This window comes from Meles meles, chromosome 15 (genome assembly GCF_922984935.1).
Source record: "Meles meles chromosome 15, mMelMel3.1 paternal haplotype, whole genome shotgun sequence".
In the NCBI taxonomy this organism is placed as follows: domain Eukaryota; kingdom Metazoa; phylum Chordata; class Mammalia; order Carnivora; family Mustelidae; genus Meles; species Meles meles.
Window position 1 is genome coordinate 29,896,451 of NC_060080.1, and position 14,582 is coordinate 29,911,032.

Sequence of the window (14,582 nt, forward strand, 5' to 3'; positions counted from 1 at the left end):
TTTTAGAATAGTTTTTAATAATTAACTTTTTCTATTAAAAATTCAGTTAGGGGTGCCTGGGTGGCTCAGTGGTTAAGCCTCTGCCTTCGGCTCAGGTCATGATCCCAGGGTCCTGGGATCGAGCCCCACATCAGGTTCTCTGCTCACCAGGGAGCCTGCCTCCCCCCTTCTCTCTGCCTACTTGTGATCTCTCTCAGTCAAATAAATAAATAAAATCTTTAAAAAAAAAAAATTTCAGTTAACAATTTAGAACATGTGCTTAAAAAAATCCTCTCCTTTTTATTCCTTCTCTGGACTGTGGTTTATAAAACTTTTCTATAGCATTAAAATGAAAGATCTGAAGGAGTTCAGAACATGCCACACCAAAATATGTCTCTTTGACATATTGATTACTTTCAGCTAAAGGTACTTGATGAACAGCAGATGCAGTAAGGTTCTCTGACCTCCTTCCACCTAAAAACAAGTCAACATTTCTTGTGAGAAAAGTGCCCTCTCCGTATCAGGAAGAGAAGACTGGGAGTCAATGTTGAAATAAACTTGTATAAACAAACCTACTAAAATTAGTTTCCCCCATATATTTCCTAATCCCTGTCCCATAGTTTATTGCCCCCGGCCCAAACCCCCTTTGTCTGGTCACATTCCCACAATTTATTGCTCTTTGTGAAAAATGGCATATAAGTTTTTGACTAATGGCTACTTTAGGTTGAAAATACTAAATCTGTATGCTTTTCTCCTGTTAATCTGTCTTATATCAGTTTAATTCTTAGACCAGCCACAGAAAATCTAAAAGGATAGAAGGAAATTTTTTCTTCCCTACAGATATGAATTTCAGAAGTGACACATCTTGAAATACATCAATGTTCACACCTACCTAAAATCAGATGCATTCTGTCTTTGTTAATTTCTGGCAAAGATTTAGCACCAGGCATTGCTCCCGATGCCTGGTTTAAATTGACGGGTGTAGCACGTTTCTGTAAGCCAGGTATTGCTGCTGCCTCTGCAGACTCTGAACATGTAAATCCTGTGCTATTTAACCAAAGTGCCACTGCGTGGAGAATCGGGGCCCATGAATTCCGGTAGTGAAGTCTAGCTGTATCAATGGTCTCAGGAGTATAAAATGCTCCACCTGTAAAATAGGCCAATCAAAGCCGTTACTTTTATTGCAAGTGGTCAACCATCCATCAACGATTAACTTAAAAATCCTCATTACTAACCTGGCGATTCACAGACCTGTGAATCACAGACCTGTGAATTCACAGACCTGTACCCCTGGGGATAAAAATACATTATATGTTTATAAAAAAATAAAAAATAAATAAAAATTTTTAAAAAATCCTCATTACTTATTGTCTTCGTCCATTTGGTCTGCTATAACAAAATACCACAGACTGGAGGGGGTGGAAGTCTGAGATCAGGCTGCCTCCACGCTCAGGTAAGGGCCATGTCTCTGACTCATAGCTGTATTCTTACATGGTGGAAGGGGCTAGGGGACACAGTGGGTGGGGTCTTTCCTCTAAGGGTACGAATCCCATTGCAGAGGGCTTCACCTCCTGACCTAAGCACTTCCCAAAGGCCCTGCTTCCTGATACTAATCACAATGGAGATTAGATTTCAACCCGTGAATTTGGAGGGGACACAAAATTCAGACCACAGTACATACTAAAGGCAATCTGGCCAAAGAGATTCTCTTTATTACAAAGCCACGGAAAGTGAGTCTTCCCTGCAGCTGCAGAACTGGAGGGTCTGTGCCTTCCTCACCAGTGCTAGGGTTTCCAGCCTTTGCTCCGCAACTGCAGATGCTGTTGGGGATCCTCCACCTTTCTCTACCCGGTGGTCACAGGCTTCCTCTTCACTGATTGCCAGAAACTCCCGAAAACCCTGGTCACCTTCTCTTCCTGCCCCAGCCAGGGAACTCTGTCCTCTGCCTTTCTTCCTTAACTCCTATTTTCACTACCAAACTGAGGACTCCCCCATCCGTCCTTGTATACATTGACCAGCCCAGCAATCAACTTCATCATAGTTACACATAATGACTTGTTACGCATGGTTATTTAGAGTACTCTAGCTCATACAGTTATTACTGTGACAGTGAGAACTTTTTGCTTGGGTTAACAAATGAGCTTAATGACAACATGCTCTAAGTGACAGAGTGCCACGTTTAAGTCTACAGAAATTTAAAATGTCATTGCCACATCTTAAATTAGATTATTACATTATTAATAATTAAATAATTAAATTGAAGGGGTTTTACTCTCTTTATAAATTTAAGATGGGTAAATTACACTATAATATTATTATTTATTATTGTTGCTAGCTTCCACCAACTATGTTTTGTTTAATTACTACTCTATACTCCATAAAGGCAAAACTCTGAATGTAGTACTTACCATCGGGGGGGAGCTGACTAGCAAATTCAGCTGGCAGAGTCAAAAGTGCATAGTCTTTTAATGCTGCCAACCACAAGCGACTGAGTGTTGGCAGTTCGGGCTGCACGAGTGTTATTAAACTATCTGGTGGTAGTTCATCTATGGTACCATAATCATCATCATCGTCGTCAGTGCTTTTCATTGCTCTTTTTGGCTTTGACTCTGCTTCCTTCTTAATATTCATAGCAACCACATACACCTAGTAAGATGTTCAGGAGGAGAAAATAACAAGGCATAATGTTAAGAAATGACTTAATCTAAGTTGCTATACAATTGAGTTTTTTAAAAGTAATTGAGTTTAGACCCTGGAAAGTCTATAACTTCATGGTTTCCTGACAACCTCCGAAGAATAATTCCACCTACTTTGGAGACAATCTTTTTTTAATCAATCTGACTGCTGACTATTCCTCTCACAAATATTCCTTTAGTAGAGTTCACTGAGATGTTTCTGGCTTCTCTTGTTATACTTCACAAAGCCCCCTTTTATGTGTGTCTTTTTTCTTTTTTTGTCCTAGGGTATAACTTCCTGTTTACTGCCTCTACTTTCACAGACTTATTAGACACAATCAGACAGCACATTCAAAGAAAAAGTCTGGAGGGGGATGGGAGAAGGGCCAGAGAAAGGATTTCCATAAATATCCTTCTAGCCTCTTAATTGATACTTAGCAATCTGGCCTTTATAATAGAGTTGAACCACGCATATAATTTACTAGTCACATATATATTATCTGTATCCTTTCTCTCCACTTAGTAGACCAAAAAAATATATAAATGCAACTTACTAAAACATAATTTTAAAGATTTTTCTTTGTTGCAGTTATGTTTGATTTTTGTTTTTGTACCTATAATTAGGCTTTGGCAACTAGCATAGACTGAGCACAGAATATGAGGCAGAAGTAGGTGAAGGTTTTACTCTATAGGCAATGGGGAAGGGAAGAGGTCACTGCAGGATTTATAGGTCAAATATTATGTATTTTTTCCTGAACTTTTAATTTTATTTTAAAATTATACCATAAAAAGTTTTGAAAATGAGTTTTAAAAATTACTCAAAATCCCAATTTCCAGGTTACTATATTTTATCTTTGTAAATTGTACTTTTGTTGTACAAAGAATTTTGTATTTAATTTTATCTATTAAAATATCATAATGTTTTTCCCATGGAATGTGCATCTTCATAATCATTACTCTTAATGAATGTAGGGAATAAGTCATAATACATCTAACAATATCCCTACATTGAAATTTTATATTTACTTCTGTTTCTTGATTCAGCCTTGGGAATCTGAACAAGATATAACTTTCAAAGACAAAGGTATACAATTCTTCACATTATAATGTTCCCAGTAAAGCTTTTTATAAACATTTCCTTCCTGTATTTTAGATATTTTTCCCTAGGATAAAGTCCCAGGAATAGAATTATTGCATCAGTGACTACAGATATTTTTATGGCTCTGAATAGACACCGCCAAAACCTTTCTAAAAGGGTTCTATAATTTATATTGCTACTAGCAATTACAGGAGAATATATTTTTTAGACTTCTTTTTAAATAATGTTTGGCTTATCTCTCTTAATGCATACTACACAAGAAAAATAGAAAAATCAGAAGTGTAAATAAGTTGAAGAAAATACCATTAGCATTCTAAACATGTTGTATATACATAGTCTTTTAAATAATACTGTGTTGGGGTGCCTGGGTGGCTCAGTGGGTTAAGCCTCTGCCTTCAGCTCGGGTTATGATCTCAGGGTCCTGGGATCCAGCCCCGCATCTGGCTCTCTGCTCAGCAGGGAGCCTGCTTCCCCTTCTCTTTCTCTGCCTGCCTCTCTGCCTACTTGTGATCTCTGTCTGTCAAATAAATAAATAAATTCTTTAAAAAAAATAATACTGTGTTGTGAATAGCTTTTTTTTTAATTAAAAATATGTTTAAAGATTTATTTATTTGAGAGAGAGAGAAAGACAGAGAGAGAAAGAGGGCATGCAGTAGGGAAGGGCAGAGGGAGAGGAAGAGAGAGTCCCAAGCAGACTCCCCTCTGAGTGTGAAGCCCAACGCTGGGCTCAATCTCATGACCCTCAGATCATGACTTGAGCTGAAACCAAGAGTTGGATGCCCAACCAACTGTACCACAGAGGCATTCCTGTGAATAACTTTTTTTTTTTTTAAGATTTTTAATTATTTATTTGACAGACAAAGATCACAAGTAGACAGAGACGCAGACAGAGGGAGGTGGGGAAGCAGGCTCCCCGCCAAGCAGGGAGCTGGATTCAAGGCCCAATCCCAGGACCCTGAGATCATGACCTGAGCCGAAGGCAGAGGCTTTAATCCACTGAGCCATCCAGGTGCCCCCACTGTGAATAACTTTTAACCAAATTTGCTATTCACTTAATTCCATCATCTCTTAGGATCAAGACATACATTTATTTCCATTTTTTTCTGAGAAAAATAAACATTGCAGTAAACACCACCATAGCAGAGTCTTTGTGTATGTCCTTAATATTCCTTAGGATAAACTGGTTTTAGTAAGTGTTTTGATATATCTCACTCTTTAGAAAAATTTTACTATCATCTAAAAATGATGTTAATTTAGCTGGGAAATGTTTTTATATTTCTTCGCCCTCCCCATATGTTTATGTGTAGCTTTGTTTCCTCTCTGTGAATCGTTGATTCACATTCTTTGCCCAAAATTTGCATTTTAGAATGATTATGCTGAGAATCTGTACAGGAACAGCTGCCAGTGGAGGCAGGGAAGACTAACAGTAGAAAAAAATTAGGACGCAACTGCACAGACCAGGTAACAGATGATGAGGACACAAACTAAAGGCAGGGGCAGAAGAGAGGAAGTATTTTTTTTTTATAGATATGCAAAAGGTATATGCAATCCATTGCTAAATTTAAAAAATAGTTGCTATGTTGAATAAAATTCCATTTTTATATTTTTAAAAAGATACAGATAGATACACACATTTTAAGGCATATAAAGACTTACGTGTGCACATATGCATAATGATATACACCAAAATATTAATAGTTATCTCTGGAAGATAAGAAGATTACAGAGGGGATAAGATTACAGGTTTTTTAAAAAACCTCTCTATATTCTGAATATGTGCAGTGAATTGGTATTTTTATTATCAGAACAAAATTACATTATCTTCAAAGATAGTATTAACAAAGTCAAATACATAGGAATTAGATACCTACTAGATATAACACGAAGAGGACTGAAGAAGAAGCAGTTAATATTGATACTAGGCTCTGGCCTGAAGATAGAAGGTAGAAACAGTAGTTGGGATAAAGAGGATAAAAGAAGTAAGAGAAAGCACAGTATTTTTTTAAGACGTGTTGGGTGTGTGGTACTTATGGGTCATCCAAGGGGAGATGTCTAGTAAACAGCTAAAATTATGGGATTGGAATTTAGGTCTGGGTGGAAAAGCAGAATTATAATCTTTAATATATAAGTTAAAGCAATAGGTTATGGGTATGGATAAAGCTGCCCATAAAGTACGAAGAGAGGGGAAAGGGACAAGAAAAATACCAACACTGAAAGAGTGGTCAGGCAAAGAGAGGCCAGCAAGCGATGTTGAGAACGAACAATGAAAAGGAAAGAGGAGAAGCAAGAGGGGAGTGTCACAAAAGTCAAGGAAAACAAAGAGCTTCTAGAGGAGACAATATTAAATGCTGCAGAGAGGCCAAGAAACACGGAGACTGATGAGTGCACAGTGACATAGATAATTCTCTCATTTGTAACTTTAGTAAGAGTGATTCCAATGGAATGGTGATGACACAGGGAAACCAAAGGGACCTCATGAAAAACTGGTTTTTTGGGTCCTTTTCCTGCTTCTCTTCTTGCTGAGATCTACACCCCCACCCTTATGCATGCTGTATATCCTCCTTGTAAAGGTCAAGCACTTAATGACTTCTTCGGAGTCTTTCAGCACAACAGACAACACTTAAGGAATGACGGGGTGGGGCCATCAGGTAAGTTTTCCAAGACCACTGACTCCAGACACCTTGCCACCAAGACCCCTAGTTCCAGCGCATAAGGGACTTATGCAGGACACCTGAGCACTCCTTGTCTGACTAGTTACTGGATGCCTGAGAGGGCACATACACCAGACCACCATCCTAAATAAAAATCCCAGGCCCCAAGCGAAGATGAGACTCACACTCCTTTCTTTTTCAAGTCTCCCAGATGCTCCGTCTGTATCTGCTGTCTCTATATCTTCAATAAGCTCTGCTCTCTTCCTTTTGGCTTGCTTTTGACTTTGATCCTGCTTGAACCCAAGGACCCTGTTGGCTGGTCCGGCAGGACCCCCTCTGGGTCCTCAGACCCAGCCAGCCAGCATCAGTGAGAATGACCCCACATTGTGGGGGACTGAGAAGCAGGTGACCAAGAGTTGAGGTAGTGAAGATACTGAAACTCCATCAGTGAACTGAGACATGAGAGGAGAGAGGGAAAGCAGTGAAGAGGATACATTTAGGTAGGGAGGAAGGCAAGCAAGAAGAGTGAGCACATAGAGGGAGAGGATGAAGATACAGAAGTGGGCATGACTGATAGCACTGAGCTAGAAAGTCTCCCCTTCACACTCATGTTTAACTAGCATTAACTAACAGGTGAGAGGACAGTTCCCAACTCATGTAAATCCAAGGATTTCAAGGTAACAATCTGAGGAGATGGAAAATGGATATCCTCAGCTTTCTGAGTGAAAAAGTATAAGCAGGGGCGCCTGGGTGGCTCAGTGGTTTAAGCCGCTGCCTTCGGCTCAGGTCATGATCTCAGGGTCCTGGGATCGAGTCCCGCATTGGGCTCTCTGCTCGGCAGTGAGCCTGCTTTCCTCTCACTCTCTCTGCCTGCCTTTCTGCCTACTTGTGATCTCTCTCTGCCAAATAAATAAATAAAATCTTTAAAAAAAATATATATATATAAGCAAAGAGAGGTCTTCAGGAGAGAAATCTAGAATATGCTGGGCATCCGAAGAGCATGATGAAGGAAAGGAAGATCAACAGGTAAAAGAATTATGAGATGGCTTTCAAGGCTGAGGCATGGGTGCACATCTTTATAGTACAAATTACCCAAAAAAAGAAAAAGGTGTCTACAAAAATGTGCATTATTAATTTAGTTATGTGAGGCTCTGATCTAATATTTTATTTATTTTATTTTATTTCATTTTTAAAAAAATTTGTATTTATTTATTTGAGAGAGAGAAACAGTGGGAGACAGCATGAGAGGGAGAAGATCAGGGGGAGCAGCAGACTCCCTGTGGAGCTGGGAGCCCGATGCAGGACTTGATCCTGAGACTCCAGGATCATAACCCAAGCTGAAGGCAGTTCCTTAACCAACTGAGCCACCCAGGCGCCCTGATCTATTTTTTAAAAGCAATAATCTATCTTCCATTCAGTGCCAGCCACAATGTCCTTTGATAAACATTGCCTTATAAGAAGATATTATTTTGGGGCGCCTGGGTGGCTCAGTGGGTTAAGCCTCTGCCTTTGGCTCAGGTCACGATCCCGGGGTCCTGGGATCGAGCCCCGCATCAGGCTCTCTGCTCAGCAGGGAGCCTGCTTCCCCCCCTCTCTGCCTGCCTCTCTGCCTACTTGTGATCTCTCTCTCTGTATCAAATAAATAAATAAATAAATAAATAATCTTAAAAAAAAAGATATCATTTTCAGATTATAATGGAAAAAAAAAACCAAAACAAAAAACAAAACAAAAACCAAAAATCTGAGGCTCTGAGAGATCATTTGACCAAAGTCAAGAAGACGGTAAATATATAAAGAGAGAGAACTTGCTTACGGCCTCTGAATCATCATTTAAGGCTTTTTATACTAAACCACACCAGTCTTCCCAGTAGGTGAGTCAAGCATATTAATGCAAGTCAGCAAAGAACGAGATGACTGACAACCGATGTTATGATCATCAGACCCTGTGCTGGCTAATTTCCACATAACTAGTTAGGGGAGCCCTTTCTCAATATAGAAATTTTGAAAAAATTAATTAAAACACATGACTTTCGGGACACCTCGTTGTCTCAGTTGGTTAAGCGTCTGCCTTCAGCTCAGATAATGATTCCAGGGTTCTGGAATAGAGTCCTGCATCAGGTTCCTTCCTCAGCGGGGAGCCTGCTTCCCCCCTGCCTGCTGTTCCCCTCCTCATGTGCTTGTTCTCTTTATCTGACAAATAAATAAATAAAATCTTTTAAAAAAATAATCAAACATAACTTTCAAAGGTTTGAAAAGAGTTCTTTGAGACATAAATATACATATCTTAGTGAGATGGAGCAAATAACAGATTTCCAAAAAGCAAAGGTCACTTTAAAAAGCAAAAAATCAAAATTTTTTCACCTACAGGATTAGGGGAACATTTTCTCATGGATGGAGAAATTGTTCAAAAACAATAGGCTGGGGGCACCTGGGTGGCTCAGTGGGTTAAGTGGGTTAAAGCCTCTGCCTTCGGCTCAGGTCATGATCCCAGGGTCCTGGGATCAAGCCCCGTATCGGGCTCTCTGTTTGGCAGGGAGCCTGCTTCGTCCTCTCTCTGTCTGCCTTTGCCTGCTTGTGGTTTCTGTCTGTCAAATAAATAAATAAAATCTTTTAAAAAAAAAACAAACAATAGGCTGTCTGATGATTCACAGACCTGTAACCCGGGGCACATAATGTTAATAAAGAACAACAACAACAAAACAATAGGCTGTGGTTACCTCTGCCCATGCTTTGAGAACAGCCAGTTTTTCCATGGTTGTGGCACTCTCTCGGTACAGCTGGCTCGAAGATCCTTTTCCAGCCTGCACTTTGTCCAGAGAAGAGACAAGTAGATTGTGCACTCGACGGAGGTCGTTGAGATCACTGACAACTCCACTTCCAATCCATGTACTACACACCTAGCCAAAGAAAGACATTTTAAATTCTCTATAAAAAAATTAATATATAACAATAAGAGTATGAAGTAAATATGATTTATCCCCCCTTGGGGGAAGAAACAAAATACCAATAAAGAAAACAAACAAAAAAAACCCCAAATGCTATGCTTCAACTTTATTTATTTTTTAGACTTTATTTATTTATTTGACAGGCAGAGATCACAAGTCGGCAGAGAGGCAGGCAGAGAAAGAGGGAGAAGCAGGCTCCCTGCTGAGCAGAGAGCCCGATGCGGGGCTCGATCCCAGGACCCTGAGACCATGACCTCAGCTGAAGGTAGAGGCTTTAACCCACTGAGCCAGCCAGGCACCCCAACTTTATTTTTGAATAACAAATCAACAACAAGGATGGAATTTATTATAACTTACATGGAAAACTAACAGTATTTACTTAACGTATTTCCATAGTCTAATCTGACAAAAATTTTAATAGAAAATAAATTTCTTCCTGAATCACCTCAGTTGTGAATAATTCTTCAACATTTCTGCTTACCAAAGGCACAGTATTATTCTGGGTGCTATGGAAGAGGTTAAAAAATAAATAAAGGGGGAAAATCTAGTCCCTGTCCTCAAGAAAGAAAACACAGATTGAACATTTTAGGACTGCAATACTACAATTCAAAAACAGGGAAGGGAGAGATTACTTCTGGCAGAAGAAATAGGAATACTTAGATTATCAGGAAGTATAAGGAAGTTCTGTGTGCATAAATACAGAGGAGTTACATGGGAAAAGATACGAAATTACCAAAGTTAACTGGGATTATGGTACAATTTAAATTTCATGTAAACTGAATTCAGACTTTGTTCTATGGGCAATCAGTTCCAAGACTTCTGAACAGGGAGATTACAATTGGAATTGTGCCTGGGGTACCTGGGTGGCTCAGTTAGTTAAGTGTCCAACTCTTGGTTTGACTTCGGCTTAGGTCATGATCTTGCAGTCATGGGATCAAGCCCCATGTCAGGCTCTGAGCTCAGCACAGAGTCTGCTTGGGACTTTCTCTCTCCTTTTCCCTCTGTCCTTCCAACATCTCTAAATAAATAAATAAATATATAAAATCTTTAAAAAAGTTGTACTTTAGGAAGATTGTTCCAGTATTTATGCCAGAAAAAAACATGTTTAGATGGTAGGTAATGTGTTTAGTTAAGTGACTATTACAATATTATGGGACAGAGATGATAGAGATCAAGCTGGGAATGGGATGAAAAGGGAGATTCACCGGAAAGAGACTTAGAGGCAGAAATCTCAGTATTTGGAAACCAATTAAATATTTTTAGGGGAGGAGCCAGAGACTTGAAAAATTGTGAGGAATCAAAGATGGCTGTTGTAAATAATGCTGCAATAAACCCGGGTTGCACACATCCCTTTGTTTGTTTTGTTTTGCTTTTTTCATTTTTTTCTTCAGGTCTTTTTTTTTTTTTTTTTAACATATAATGTATTATTTGCTTCAGGGGTACAGGTTTGTGAATCATTAGTTTTACACAATTCATAGCACTTGCCATAGCACATACCCTCCCCAATGTCCATAACCCAGCCACTCTATCCCTCCCTCCCTACCCCTGGCAGCCCTCAGTTTGTGTCCTGAGATTAAGAATCTCTTATGGTTTATCTCCCTCCCCAGTCTCAGCTTGTTTCATTTTTTCCCTCTCTTCCCACCACGAACTCCTGCCCCGCCTCTCTAGTTCCTCATATCAGAGAGATCATATGATTATTATCTTTCTCTGATTGACTTATTTCACTTAGCATAATACCCTCTAGTTCCATCCATGTCATTGCAAACGGCAAGGCTTCGTTCCTTTTGATGGCTGCATAGTATCCCATTGTAAATATATACCACATCTTCTTTATCCATTCATCTGTTGGTAGACATCTAGATTCTTTCCATAGTTTGGGTATTGTGGACATTGCTGCTATAAACATTCGGGTGCACGTGCCCCTTCGGATCACTACAATTGTATCTTTAGGGTAAATATCCAGTATTGTGATTGCTGGGTCATAGAGTAGCTCTATTTTCACCTTTTTGAGGAACCTCCATACTGTTTTCCAGAGTGGTTGCACCAGCTTGCATTCCACCAGCAGTGTAGGAGGGTTCCCCTTTCTCTGCATCTTCACCAACACCTGTTGTTTCCTGACTGGTTAATTTTAGCCATTCTGACCGGTGTGAGGTGGTATCTCATTGTGGTTTTTGATTTGTACTTCCCTGATGCTGAGTGATGCTGAGCACTTTTTCATGTGTCTGTTGGCCATCTGGATGTCTGCTTTGCAGAAATGTCTGTTCAAGTCCTCTGCCCATTTCTTGATTGGATTATTTGTTCCTTGGGTGTTGAGTTTGATAAGGTCTTTTTTTTTTTTTAATATTTTTGTTTATTTGACAGAGAGAGATCACAAGTAGGCAGAGAGGTAGACAGAGAGAGAGGGAAGTGGGCTCCTAGCTGAGCAGAGAGCCCAATGTAGGCCTTGATTCTAGGACCCCGAGATCATAACCTGAGCCAAAGGCAGAAACTTAACCCACTGAGCCACCCAGGTGTCCATGTTTGGTAAGTTCTTTATAGATTTTAGATACTAGCCCTTTATCTAATATGTCATTTGCAAGTATCTTCTCCCCTTCTGTCAGTTGTCTTTTGGTTTTGTTGACTGTTTCCTTTGCTGTGCAAAAGCTTTTGATCTTGATGAAATCCTAATAGTTCATTTTTGCCCTTGTTTCTCTTGCCTTCAGCAATGTTTCTAAGAAGTTGCTGCAGCTGAGGTCAAAGAGGTTGCTGCCTGTGTTCTCCTCAAGGATTTTGATGGATTCCTGTCTCACATTGAGGTCTTTAATCCATCTGGAGTCTATTTTCGTGTGTGGTGTAAGGAAATGGTCCAGTTTCATTTTTCCATATGTGGCTGTCCAATTTTCCCAACACCATTTGTTGAAGAGACTGTCATTCTTCCATTGGACAGCTTTGTCAAAGATTCCTGCTTTGTCAAAGATTAGTTGACCATAGAGTTGAGAATCTATTTCTGGGCTCTGTATTCTGTTCCATTGATCTATATTTCTGTTTTTGTGCCAGTACCATACTGTCTTGATGATACAGCTTTGTCATAGAGCTTGAAGTCTGGAATTGTGTAGCTGTAAACTTTGCTTTTCTTTTTCAATATTCCTGTGGCTATTCAGGGTCTTTTCTGGTGTCCATATAAATTTTAGGATTATTTGTTCCATTTCTTTGAAAAAAGTTGATTGTATTTTGATAGGAATTGTATTAAACATGTAGATTACTCTACGTAGCATAGACATTTTCAGAATATTTGCATCCCTTTGATTTTGTGTTTTTGTATACTTTGGGTAAATACCTAGTTGTGTGATTACTAGATCATAGGATAGTTCTATTTTTACTTTCTTTTTTTTAAAATACCCAAATTATGGAGGCAACCTAAGTGTCCATTGATAGATAAATGGGTAAAGATGTGGTATATATATGTGTGCATATGTATATGTGTGTGTATACACATATGCAAATGGAATATTACTCGGCCATGAAAAGGAACGAAATCTTGCCATTTGCAATGACATGGATAAAGCTAGAGAGTGTAATGCTAAGTGAAATTAGCCAGTCAGAGACTAAGACAAATACCATATACTTTCACTCACATGTAAAATTTAAATAGCAAAACTGAACAAACGTTAAGAAAGAAACAAATGAAGAAACAGATTCTGAACTATAGAGAACTGCTGGTTACCAAAGGGGAGGGGAGCTAGGTGAAGGGGATGAAGAGCACACTTATTGTGATGAACAATGAGTAATGCATAGAATTGCTGAATCACTATACTGTACACCCAAAACTAATATAGCTAAACTAGAATTAAAATTTTCAAAAACAATGACTAGGGAGACCTGGGAACTCTCCACAAACACATAATAACTAAAGCAATGTTACCAGGTAAATTTCTTCAAGGACCAGGTAAATTTGTTCAAGGACTGGGGTATTAAAAAAAAAAAAAAAAAAAAGGTGTAAGACCAGAACACAAGGAAGATAGTTACAAGAGACAAGCAGAATAAGAATCAACAATGAAAGAAATTGAAAAGAAAATGCCAGAAGAGCAAAAGGAAAACCAGGCAAGGGCAGTGACGCTGGAGCCAAAGGAGGAATGTTGAGGAGAAAGGTGTGGTCTGGCGGTGCGAGCTTGCTTCCACAATCACAAGTTCTCACTTTAAAGAACCTGAAACTTGGGGCGCCTGGCTGGCTCAGTCAGTATAGAGCATGCAACTCTTAGTTTTGGGCTTGTGAGCTCAAGCCCCATGATGGATGTGGAGATTACTTGAAAATAAAATCTTGAAAAAGATAAAGATCATGAACCTAGAAACTACAGGTTCTGCATTATAAATTTGGTTTATGAAAAAAGATAAAGCAGCACTGAATCAGCAAAGTCATACTTAGAGAAAAGACCTGGACTTGCATCAAGAGTGTTACGTGAATGTACGCTTAACCAATTTAACCTGAAATACGATATTTAAAATATATATTATGGTTATGATTCCTATGCTGATTTCAAGAATTTTTCTTTTATTAAACCACTGATTCCTGTCTCCAATTGTGTTGCACTTCAGAGTCTTCGTATAATATCTAAAAATTACCCTGATTCAGTTTCAGGTTAAAAACGACATCTATTCTAGTAAATAAGGTGGGATGCAATGTTTCATGATCTGTCCAAAGCCAACTCCTCATTTTCCTTTAAGAAAAAGGAACTTGCAACCTACTGTTCCATCTGTTTCAAAACTAGGTTTCCTCCAGAAACAGGACAGGAGGTAAAAAAACTTAAGCCTTCCAGCAGAAAAGAAGAAATTTCTTATTAAAAAAAAAAAAAAAAAGCTAGAGCTACATAAAGAATAAGAAGTTGAAGGCAGGGGCGCCTGGGTGGCTCAGTGGGTTGGGCCGCTGCCTTCGGCTCGGGTCGTGATCTCAGGGTCCTGCGATCGAGTCCCGCGTCGGGCTCTCTGCTCGGCAGGGGCCTGCTTCCCTCTCTCTCTCTGCCTGCCTCTCTACTTGTGATCTCTCTCTCTCTGTCAAATAAATAAATAAAAAATCTTAAAAAAAAAAAGTTGAAGGCAAATTCAGTAACAGGAATTTTTCATACTACTCATCCACCAGATGAAATCTGGATAGCTTTTGCTTTTCTATGAACAGCTTTGTAAGTTTTTTCTGCTTAAATACTATGCTCTGAAATATCATCACAAGACATTTATTTATACAGGACTATGATTTCTGATT

At 39.1% G+C, this 14,582-nt stretch overlaps 1 protein-coding gene across 3 annotated transcripts in view; it reads right to left on the bottom strand.

Annotated features, from left to right (window-relative positions):
• HEATR5B (HEAT repeat containing 5B) overlaps positions 1-14,582 on the bottom strand; it is a 105,758-nt gene that overhangs the window by 19,897 nt on the left and 71,279 nt on the right. For all 3 annotated transcript variants that reach the window (XM_045979445.1, XM_045979443.1, XM_045979444.1), the window contains exons 27-29: positions 9,122-9,301; positions 2,388-2,625; positions 872-1,126 (exon numbers count right to left, since the gene is read on the bottom strand). In XM_045979445.1, the coding sequence (XP_045835401.1) occupies positions 872-1,126; positions 2,388-2,625; positions 9,122-9,301 (673 nt within the window). The remainder of the gene's footprint in view (positions 1-871; positions 1,127-2,387; positions 2,626-9,121; positions 9,302-14,582) is intronic.